Source organism: Copidosoma floridanum, unplaced genomic scaffold (genome assembly GCF_036245765.1).
Source record: "Copidosoma floridanum isolate Cflo_tuat_1 unplaced genomic scaffold, Cflo_Japanese_pri ptg000014l, whole genome shotgun sequence".
NCBI classification, from domain to species: Eukaryota; Metazoa; Arthropoda; class Insecta; order Hymenoptera; family Encyrtidae; genus Copidosoma; species Copidosoma floridanum.
Window position 1 is genome coordinate 3,627,995 of NW_028321891.1, and position 11,753 is coordinate 3,639,747.

General features: G+C 44.4%; 1 protein-coding gene across 4 annotated transcripts in view; it reads right to left on the reverse strand.

Moving 5' to 3' along the window:
• Fas2 (neural cell adhesion molecule fasciclin 2) overlaps positions 1 to 5,922 on the reverse strand; it is a 65,157-nt gene extending 59,235 nt beyond the window's left edge. For all 4 annotated transcript variants that reach the window (XM_089592232.1, XM_014351322.2, XM_089592231.1 and 1 more), the window contains exon 1: positions 5,579 to 5,922. In XM_089592232.1, the coding sequence (XP_089448358.1) occupies positions 5,579 to 5,654 (76 nt within the window). In that variant the 5' untranslated portion in view covers positions 5,655 to 5,922. The remainder of the gene's footprint in view (positions 1 to 5,578) is intronic.
• Positions 5,923 to 11,753: the final 5,831 nt, after the last annotated feature.

An 11,753-nucleotide genomic window follows, 5' to 3' on the forward strand; every position in this document is an offset into this window, starting at 1 on the left:
AGTTGTAATATGCCAACTTAAATGATCCAAGCGAGTCCCGCAGTCGGATAGTTGGTGGGATTGAATCCCACAACTTCATTGCTCGCTGGGAAAAAGATAGAGCATAAATATTTAAATAAGCGCGTGGAATATTAAAACCCGACTGCGGGAGGCGCTCTGATCTTCGCAGTTCCTGATCTGCCGGCGGGAAAACTTCATATAGATACCTAGGCTCCTGCGTGGTAAGTGTCTTGTACGTGGTTACAGCCAAAAAATAGTCACGCCTAACGCTCGGTCGCAACCACCCCAGCTTCACATAATATTTTTGCAGCGATGCATCGCGTCTGAGGTTAAATATAAATCTTGGAGGGAGGGAGAAATGGAGGTGTCCGATGGCCCAGGCCTATTATTCTTATCGCGAGCTGATCTCTCCCGCGTTGTACACTCGAGGAGGCAGCAGAGGATGAAAGGAAACGACGCAGTAGCACGTATACAGTACACACACAATCCCTCGAGAAAAGTCGACGACGAAAATGTCGTTTTGCTACGAGAAGTCATGGGTGTTACGCATTTAATTACGTATCCAACCCTGACATTTTGCTCTACGAAAAATTTTTATCGAGTACAGCCTTTTAGGGCACGTGATAGTGTCATATACCTTTGCTCAAAACCACCCTCCCTGTGCCATCAGCGTAATTACCAATTAGAACGATGGACCTTTTTTTTATGTATGAAAAATGCAGAAACAGAATATCTTTCGTAAGAAAATAACTTTGATAAAAAAAATAAAGTGTTGAATCCTTCCACTGATGCTCTCCAAATGTGCAGATGGTACACATCGGAGGGGGGGAGGGGCGAAAAACTTTTCCACCGCCGCCTACACACGCTCGTTCGTGACGCGAATCAGGACATTTGCATAATTCGTATGATAATTCGAGCGTAAGTTCTCTCCCCGGCAAATTTCATTTCCTCCCCCTCACTTCTGTATGTATATATACCTACACGCACAGCGAGGAGAGTCGCTTTTTCCCGGAATACGTAGCTGTGTGCGCGTCAGCCAAACCGGCCAGAAACAACAACGACAACGGGACGAAACTCCCGGACAATGGGTACTTATTCTTTTAGTTGCTTCTCCAGGAGTTGATTCGCGGACGGCTTTTCCCGCACCGCGGCACGTGACGCGAATCGACGACCACGCCAACGTGGAACACCCCCCCCCACCCATTGTTTTACTTCCACCCCCCCGGCCGTGCGCTCCTTTCAAACGAGCCGCAATTCCCGCCGAGCGCGATCTCTTTTTTTTCCTCTCGTTTGTTTTTCAAGCCCGGAAGTTTCTCGAATTGGCCAAGTGCTCGGAACTTGGAACGAGATCTTATACTTTACCCCCCTCCTTCGACTGATGCGATTAGTTTTCACGGTGTGCGCGACCACATAGTACTTTGAATAGTCGCCCGGAACGCGTGGAAACAAAAATTCGCCCTGCCGTTGGTCGATCGTGAAGAATTGGGCCAGATGGAATGGAAAGGCTAAAAAGCGCGGAAGTCTGTTTGATCTATAAATAAGAACGCCGCGAAGGCCGAGCTGAAAAAAAAAAAAAAAAAAAAAACCCACAGAGTACTTGGGTATGATTGTCTTGAAAAAATTTCACGTATACGACAATCGACGAAAATGGCATACATTATAGTGCACGACAAAAGCGAAAGAGACGTCAAAAAAAAAAGAAAAAAAAACTAGCACGTGCGCGTGTTGAATTTCTTTGTTGATTCAGGTGCGGTCCTCTTTGTCTCCGTGTGAGTATATATACATATCGTGTAAAAAGCACAAACAGGTCGATGAAAAATGATCGCGCTAAGATATATACCTATACGTACAAAAGCGCGAGTATGTACCATCTCCGAGAGAGCGGCTGTGGCAGCGCAGGTTTTATTATTAATGATTACGCATATTTGGAGGCTCGAGAGAGAGGGAGGGAATAAAAAAAAAAAAAAAGCACTCGAAGCGTTTTTGAAGAGGAGACGACGCGGCGCACAAAGCCGAGAAGAGCAGGAGAGAATAGAATGGAAGTGGGTATAACAATAATAATAATAATAATAATGATACCTATAGGCGCGTAAAAGAGCGTGTTTTGTTGTTTGAAATGCTTTTCCCCGTAAGTACATTCGAGTCACTTCAAAACAAGAGTCGTCGTCTTCGTACAGCGAGGGCGGAAGGGAGGAAATTTATATATACGTGTACAAAGAGATGGCGAGAAAGAGTTAAGGAGAAGAAAAATGCGGTATACTATCTGGTATGGGTACTCGGGGCACTTCTTGGCGGCAATAAACTGCACTTTTCCCACTCGAATGGGAGAGAGAGCTGCTCCAGGACTCGCTTCTCCGAATAACTCGTGACTCACATTTCCCCGGTTCTCCACGGCAAACGCGTCCAAGGGCTACAATATTGTACCCATCTACGTGTACCCCTATATGCTGCACAGGTAGGCTCTCATTGCGGCTGTGGCAAAAAAAAAAAAAAAAAAAAAAAAAAAAAAAAAAAAAAAAAAAAAAAAAAACCCTTTCGCTCTCACGGCCGTAACATCGCCGAGCGCGCCGATCGCGCATCATCATCTCTCTTCCTCCCTTATTCTCTCGGGGTACCTGTACACGTATACCCCGCCTCCGCGGCTAGTTCGCACGGCTCTCACGCTCGTTTTCCCTTCCATCGCTTCCTGCATCTTCACCACCACCGATCCCCCGCACTGTATTATGGTGCCCTTGGGTGATACACGGCGCATCTCTGCAATACAGCGCTCGAGGAATCTTTGCGTCATTATTGTCATTTAAATAGCCAGCAACTCGACGAACCAACTACGTATCGACACGAGCGTCGTCAAAAAATATACATAGGTATACGAGTTGGTTGCTGGATACGTTAAAGAGAGATAAGGAGGTGCGAGAGCTCGTGTTGGATAGGTTGAGAAAAAAAAGATCGTCTTGGTGACTTTGGAGGGAGGGGAAAAAAAAAGAGCTAAAAGAGTGACGCCGTAAAAGTTTTAGAGCCAAAGTCCGAAGGAGAGAGAAACGAGTCTCCTCTTCGCTCTATCGGAGCCCAAATGTGTATATATACGCACCGGGACAGACCGTCCGTTGTTTGCGGGCAACAGTTTACGGCTCTCTGCTCTCGCGCGTGTAGGAGGGACACGTAGAAAATGAGTTTTGGAGGGGGAGAGGGGCCATTAAAAAAAAAAAAAGGTCGGGTTCGGCAGGTGTGGGTTTGAGAGCACCAAAGTTGGAGCTTCCCCCCCAAAACGATTTCGTTCGTGTGTGCTTTACGTTTGATTGTCGTCGTTCGTACGTGGCTTTCGGGGAATACTAGACTTTTATTGAGTGTCGTTGAATCGAAAGAAAAAATACCCAACAGAGTGTAAGTATGTGCGTGGAAACTGCAGTTTTCGCTCGCGCGCGTTACACAGAGGGCCAGATATAAAAAATCTCAAGGCACCGCAACTAATGGGGGGAAAAAAAATCTTTGCTGGTTCCGCCAGAGCGCTCTTTTTTACTCCAAGTGGGGTATGGGCGTGCACTTCAAAGTCGTAAGGAAACGTATACTTGCGTATGGAAGCACAGCGCCGGGAGAAAAAAAAAGGGACCAAGGAATTTTACATTGCAACTGGGCCAAGCTCCTTTCGACGATGCTCTCGCTATATACTCACGTATTGCAACGTGACCCGTGGAAAGTGCCATATTCGTGTTGCCGGAAAAATACTTAAAAGTGGAAAATAAAACAGAAGATGCAGTTAAGTGCGTTTACGGACAAAGTGCAGGACGAGTGGGTGCCCGCTTGTTTATGCGATTTTACAATTTCGCGGCTCTGAAACAAATGTTTTCTCGAGCGAGGAAATTTTTTTCGGATGTTTTAGGGAAAAAAACGCGATACGCGTTGGATCATTGATTAAAAGGATTTGATTGCTCAAGGTTCAAAAAGTGCAATTCACGTTCGCTATTTGCAATTAAATGTCATCGTAGTCGTATTCCATGAGGGTGTTTGCGAACCAACCGACAATTGCTGCACGAAATAATAAAGAAAAGCACAGATAACGAAAAAACAATAACCATTGACTTGGATCGATAGTGTGCAAGGGAGTGGATGAAAAATATTTTATTTATTTATTCCAGGCGAAGGTATCGTATACATCTACGAGAGCGATTGTTTTGGCAAGGCATCAAAGATTACAACTACCTCCCAAGCAGCAGCATCTTCCCGTTTGTAGCACCTGTTCTTCGCGTATAGACTACATTATAACCATCAGGGAGTGTATGGGTATACAAGGCTACTACCTCTTTAGCTCCCTCTCTGTGGAAACTAATTAAATTCCTCCCCCTCGGAGGAAGCAAACGGACTATGCTTGCCTTTGCCGGCGTCACAGGTGCACGACGGAACACACACAGGAGATGGAACCTGTATATACACATTCTGTTGTATTATACATTTCGATGGGTACACACGTACATAATAGTGGTATATATGTTTAGTGGGCGCGTTATGGAAGGAGTGAAAGAGAAAACGGCCCTGTGGTGGTCACGCGAAGGAGCACCAATACCTACGTATATACACATCAGGTATTCGCCGGAAACGACGGTTTGTCTTGTGCCGCCGGTGATGCCGGTCCACAACATTATACCGATATTCCCAACACATTATACACGCACAATAAAAACGACGCGAGTTTTTTTTTTTTTACCTTTAGCTTGAGGTCTTTGGCCAATTCTCGCTTTCAAAATACTTACCTATCTTTTTTCGCGGGAAATTTTTTTTTCTACACTTAAAAAAAAAAAAAAAAAGGGTAACTACTCCGAATACAGGTACGCAGTCTTTTTGTTATCGCAGTCACGTTACATACGCACAGATACGGAGTAAGAGATTTGCGCAATTTCATCTTGTGATAAGAGACTTTTTTTACCTGTCACAACGTAAATAACTATACAAATTGTGGGCTCGTGACGTTACAACTCGGTTAAAAAAGTATCTTGCGCCGGTCGCGAGTGAATCACTGCGCACACATTTAATCCATACAATTACACGAGCGCGTCAAGTCTGCGAGTGGAAAAAGAGTTGCAGGAAAAATTTTTCAGCGACATCGAGGTACTCAAGTATGCGACTTTTATTAACGCACAATATAAATGCACACTACATGTATATGTATGCAGGTAGCGTGTGCCGTAATAACACATTTGATTGACAGTGTAGGTACATATAGATCTTTCGAAAGGGGCCTTTGGATACAAGGTGAGCGACGATCGAATGGCAGCTAATAAAACACGCTATCTTATCAGTCCTCGGACGCCTCGCGAATCACCTCTTTCCCTGTCGCTCGCGACACAAAGCCCAACGAGCATCGGAGAGAAGAAAAAAGGAGGCCGTTACCGATCGGAGCAGAACAAAGAGTCCTCCTTTCAACTATGTAACGTGGATTACATTGCACGTAACTAGGTGTACGATCTATAAACAATCCTCTCCCACACGCGGTAATAATTGAGGATCGCAAGGCCGATCTCGCTTTATGGAGTAAGTATACGTGTGCATCGCAGGTGTAAAAACCGCGACGGAGCGCGAGACTCACCTGAGGCAACGATCTGCAGCAACAGGAGCAGCGCGAGCGCCCGTCCCAGAAGGCGCCAGCAACCGTTCCCCTTCATCCTACTAAATGTTATTGTTCGTTTTCCTTGCTGTTGATAGTTTTTACTCCTGTGTAATTCCAGGGCACTGCACACAAGTCCTTTCGAGACGGCTCGTTCCCGATCCTCCTCACTGTACTACTTCTAACCTAAACCGTAATCCTCGGCAGAACTTTTAACCATATAAATCGGCACTGTGGGCGCGAACCTAGCCCAGCTTCGCACAACGGACAAAAGGCGGCGGCGGCCAGGTCAGCGTACCGATAACTCTCCACTTGTTTTTTTTTTTTTTTTTTTTTTTCTATGTACCTACGTTGTTACGTGTATTATATACCTATACGGGTGCGCGACCGCGATGCGTCACTGACTGCTGGTATGCGAGTTGTATTACTCGCTCGCCGATCTCGGACTGCGGGAGGCGGGAGATAGGCTCGCTCTGGGCCTCCATCCGTACAACACAGAGGAGGAGAAGCCATGAGCTCTCACCGCGAGAGCGGCGGCGTTTGCGCGCCGCGGAGCCAGAGAGTGGGGGGGGGGGCGAAGCGAGCAAAGAACCCCATGCTCTCTATATACTGTTGCGTGTTCTCATGCTATGTATGTGTTCTGCAGTTAAAGTATCCACATGGAGCATTTCACGAAAACGGGAGTAACTGTGTCAAAAGCCGAAATAATTGCATTTTTTTTAAATTATTTTTTTGTCTAGTGCTCGTTATTTAAACAAGTCATCGTTATTATCGTTAGAAAAGAGAGTTTTGTAATAGTAATTACGTTACGGGCTCTGAATAAAAATCGTCGTTAAATCGAAATCGGGATAATTAAAACAAATTAAAACAAATTAAACTTAGCCCTTGCATTCATATCATGTATACATAAAAGATACTCAGCTACATTTTTACCCATCATCCGAGTCAATAACTCAACATTCGGCGAATATTAAAAAGCGTTACGGGTTTTGAGTTTTTTTTGAGGGGAGGGGGAGTACATTTATGGATTCGTGAGCCGATGTAGCATTGGCCAAAGGTACTGGAAATAAATTTCTGAAATACACTGATGAACCTCCTTGGAAAGTAAAACTTTCGAATTGTATATGATTAAAATACCATTGCATACGTTTGCTATAGAGTATTTTTCGCGAATGTATTTGTTTTATTGGCATAAAAATCTTATCAAAAAAAAATTTTTTTTTTTGGGTTAAAAAGGTATAAAAATTGACACGAATCATTTCAAGATCCAATGGAGACAAAATCATGAAAACGTTATAAAAAAAATTTGAAGTGAAAATCCCAGAGTAAGACCCAAGCTCACAACGCCAATTTAGCCACTTTGATATATGTTTAATTCAGAAGCAATATCTTTTTATGATTAAAATTCTGTTGTAACTTTAATGCACGAAACTACTCTTAGTTATTTAAAAAAAAATATTTTTGAAAGCCAAATTTCTGTAAATTAATGACAATAAAATTGATCGAGTCGTGGAAAATTCCGATTTTTTGTAAAATGACCCATGTACATATAGATATACGAAAAAAGTATACTGCCGTGTGGATCAAATAAACTTTCTGCTCTATTCCTTTCCTTTATTCTCTTCTTTTTTTTTTTTCCTTCCACAATAGTTTCGCGGGTATAACATACATATTTTATCGGTTTCGGTACATCTTGTATAATGTATATACGTATTGTTCTGCAGTTCGCGTGCGATTACACTTACCTCTCGGAGGTCAATGCACACGAGTCGTTGAAGGCTGCCTTGCTTTGGATGGAGAATCAGATAGAACGGGAAGGGGGAAAAAAATGTAAGAATGCAGTTGAAAGACTCTTCTCTATGCCGTGCTATTTTCCATAATAGTGCAAATGGTATGCACCGCATTCCCATAAGCCTGTATTATGCATAACAACTCCGATCTGCAGATTTTCTTCAAAGAAACCATTTGTGGATTTTGATTCGAAAATAAGTAGAGCATCAGGGTCCTTATACTAAAAAAGAGTACATTTACTACATAAATTATGTACAACGAAAAAAAAGAAGCTTTTGTACAGCAATCCTTTCCCCCCCAGCATTGACACTTTTGTAAGACGCCAGAAAATTGTAAAAAATAATGCATCACAGAATTGCTTTTTCTACAAAGACAAGTGTTTTTCATGCAGGAAGAATCACGCAACCTACATACACCGTGTTCTTTTATTGTTGCACCACTCGAGAAAAGCATAACAGGCTCGCGTAATTTATACAATACACACGCAACTCGCGATTTCTCCTCGCTTTGGAAAATTCATTAATACTACATTTCCAGGAGTATACATAACGTGATTTCATAATTTTCAAGATTCGAGAAACAATACACGCACCACGCGAGAAAATATTACCGTAAAGTATGCCCTCGAGCTGCGTATAAGTAAAAAAAAAATCACTCGAGCCGACGGTACACGGAGAAAGAAGAGACGGTAAAGGAGCGCGAGAGGAGGATGGGAGCAAGGTCGTCGTGCACATAACTTATTTTCCACTTGTCGTCCCTCATATACATGTACTTATCGAGTACAGCCACGGTAATTTCGTAGAAAGCCTCGAGTGTACGTATATATATATACGCTATACATCTACAATATAATATACGAAAGAAAGGAAACCCGCGCGTCCGAGCGAGAACCGAGAAATGCGCATCAATTACCGATCGAAGAAGGAGGAGGGCGTATATCACGCGAGAGATCGGCCAAAGATTGATGACTCGCGACCGGTGCAGCCTCCCTCCCTCCCTTTTTTTTTTTTTCTTTTCGATTCCTATAAATGTCCCGTCCGCGGGCAAGGAAAAGCTCGCCCTGTCTTTTATACATTCTCTGTTCTCCTCCCGAGGGTGAATGGATGGATGAATGTGTACCCACACATAGATTACACACGCGGATGTAATGTAATCGCGCAAAGTGGAGGGAAGAAGAGAAAAAAAAAGCCCGAGTCACGCCGCGGGTGTATCGTTTTTGGGCGCTCTCGGATCGAGGAGAGCCACAAAATTCACTGCGACGTCCAATACGGGCTCGACCCGTGATGCCTTTTGATAGCCAGCCTGTACGGTTAATGATTAACGACAGCAACACGAGTGGACGGGGAATATACTCGATCTATTATTGCACCCTCGAGGCTCCGTCGTTGTCCTATTAGCTGATAGGCACAATTTGATATATCGCAACACCGCGCTAAGAGGAAAATCTCTGCTTTTTAATTACAAAGGATATATTTGTCAATTCAATAACACTTTATTTTATTTTTTTTTTTTGTCCAACAACGAGGTCAGAGTATAACAATTGAATAGAAAACAGTGCCCCCTAACGAACCTCATTACACCCCCGAGTTGTGAATTCCTGCGCGTAAACACGTACGTTTTCGCGGCGCACCTGCCTTTGCCCTGAAATAGGAACACAGATTGTCCGCAGGCGTAGGAGAGGTCCGTGTCGTCGCGACAAAAACAGCATACACCCATCGCGGGGGGCTTCGTGGATGGCACCCCCAAGGCGGATGCGAGTCTTTTTTTTTTTTTTTTTTTTTTTTCCTCCGTGCCGTCGTGTCATTTGTCACCACACCGCGTGCCGAGGCTGGTTGTTTGCGAGCAGTGCTATACCCCTTGGGCATGTACACCCCGCTGAAACCAAAAGGGGCTGCTTTTTGCCGGGAGCAGCTTTCGCTGGAGCTTTCTTGCCACCGTCTGATCTAGACGCGCACGTGTGTGTGTGTGTATAATGGGTACGGGTGCTCGGCAAAAAGTCACTCTTTGCCCGCGCGAGCGTGTTAATACACCCACCTCGAGTAGCCTGTTCGTCGCAGGCTTCGTATATTAACTGATACATGGGGTTAGTTTTAAAACCTTTTTTTCTAAATTAAATGTACTTGTTTTTTTGACAATGGGAAAAATTGCAAAAGGGTCATTACCACCTATACGAGAAAATATAGACGCTTTGAAGAAGGCATATAGGTTGTACAACAATTTGCTCTTGTTATTATATATATACACACATGTATAATACCTAGTGGGTTCGAGGAGCTGAATAGCGACGTGATGAAAGAAAACTCGTGCACGGGGAGAGATTTATTATATATATATATACCCGGGCCCGTTGGGTATTAATAAAGTAAATAAGGCCATTTATAAGACGAAGGACGCGAGTATTCATGAAAGAAGAGAAAAATTCATAAAGTAGTCATGATTTTCCACCGCCACGTCTTATACCTGCAGGGGGGGAAATCACAAAAATGCAAAGTGTCTCTCCTCGGCGCATTCTGCACGCGGATGTACATATATATATACATACACGGGATACGATAGTCGCAAGGAGAAAGAGCAAAAATGAAAAAAACAAAGAAAGAAAGAAGCGAGCAGGTGTGTATATCTGGGAGAAAATGAGAGAGAGGGAGGAAGGTGAGACGGAGAAATACGCCGAGGGGGCCGTTCTCCCGGTTATTAAACACTTAAATCTTTCTCGATGAATAAAGAGACCGGCAAACGTGGGCTCCGCCCGCAAAGCTCTCCCGTCGGAGGGAAAAAATAAATATACATGCACCGGAGGGGGAAGCGCTCCTTGCGCGAAATAGTGTTTCCTCGGATTAAATATTTACCCCGGCCTCCACGGGAGTTAAAAGTGGCTGCTCTTCTCCCGCGTATACAGTATAATTTTGGCGATCCAAAAGTGATATTCCGCTCGTTGATAATTGAAGAGCAAAGAAATGTGCAATATACGCGAGGAGAAAAAGGAGAGCTCGGGATCGCCGGCTGCTGCGAGAAGAAGCGCGGAAAACGAGGAAGCCGGGTGATTTTCCGTGGAGCTTGCGCAAGCTCGGCACCGCGGCGCCTCCGAGACAGGCAGCCAGGCGGGCGCCTCTGTTGTATATACGTGCTCGAAAGGGTTTCAGCCGACGACTCGTGAGTACATGTATAGATGTATAACCCACGGCGCGTGGATGTCCAACTGGAGCGACTTAACTGCGGGAGGACACGCGGCCGGGGGCCAAAGTTCGCTCGCATCCGCACTGCTGCTGGTGCTTTTCCAATGGAAACCAGGACACTGGGTGTTGTTTTTTTTTTTTTTTTTTTTTTTTTACTCGAAATAGCTCTTTGGTCGCTCGACTGCGTAGCTGCTCCGCATCTTTAGACTCGTAAATTTTCCAGTAATGGCTCTATATTATGATGCCCTGCAACGGAAGCGTTCTCGTTTAGAAAAATGGCACAGTCCAATTACTCATTGAGAATTACATTCAAAGGGAGACTAATGACCCTGTACGCTCTTAGTACTTTTGCTCGTGTTGTACTTACGTACGAACGATAAAGAAAAAAAAAAAAAATAAAAAAGGTCCTGTACTTACAAGTCGACACCTCGGGCGCGTTGCAATGAAACTGAAGGAGCCGGGGCGCGCGAAATTAAAAGTCGAGCAGAGCCGGTCCTTTGGTATATAGGTACTTGTACCATCTCACCTATACCTCTATGTATATACATATAAAGGCGTGTTACGTCGAGCGAGAAGAACCCGAGGAGTGGCTCCGCACACCCGCGGTGTATTAGAGGATGCGAGAAGGTACGGTATATAGCGTAAGAAGCGTATGTATGTATATATATACAACAGTGCGTGTGAGAGCTATATAACAAGGAGGGGAGAAAAACAGTTGGGTATAGCAGGAAAAGAGAGGGAGAAAAAAAGGCGCACCTCCTTTGTGCTTGCACGAGAGGGCTTGAAAAATCTTGCTCGGGAGTCGCGTGCAAGGGAGCAACCTTAAGAGGCCCTTCATATTATACGCATGTAACCGTCCGGCGAAACATTTTCCACAAACGAATGACCAACCCCCTCCCGCCCGATGGCTACCACGAATATACACATATCGTGTATACCTGTTGTTGAGGGACCCATCGAATAAGAAGTTATAATTTTATTGCAACTGCTTCAAAGGTTCGGTGCCCACGGCTCAGTGACTACGAAATTTATCGAGGTCGAGCGCGCTTGGACTTTTTAAGGTGCGTAATTTTTTTTTCTCCCTTCTCGAAATACTCACGCTAATTAGCCGATTTGACGTGAGAATTCGACCGTGCGATGTATATACTTACAATTGGGAGTAATCGATAATTTTAATCAAGAGCGATTGCTTA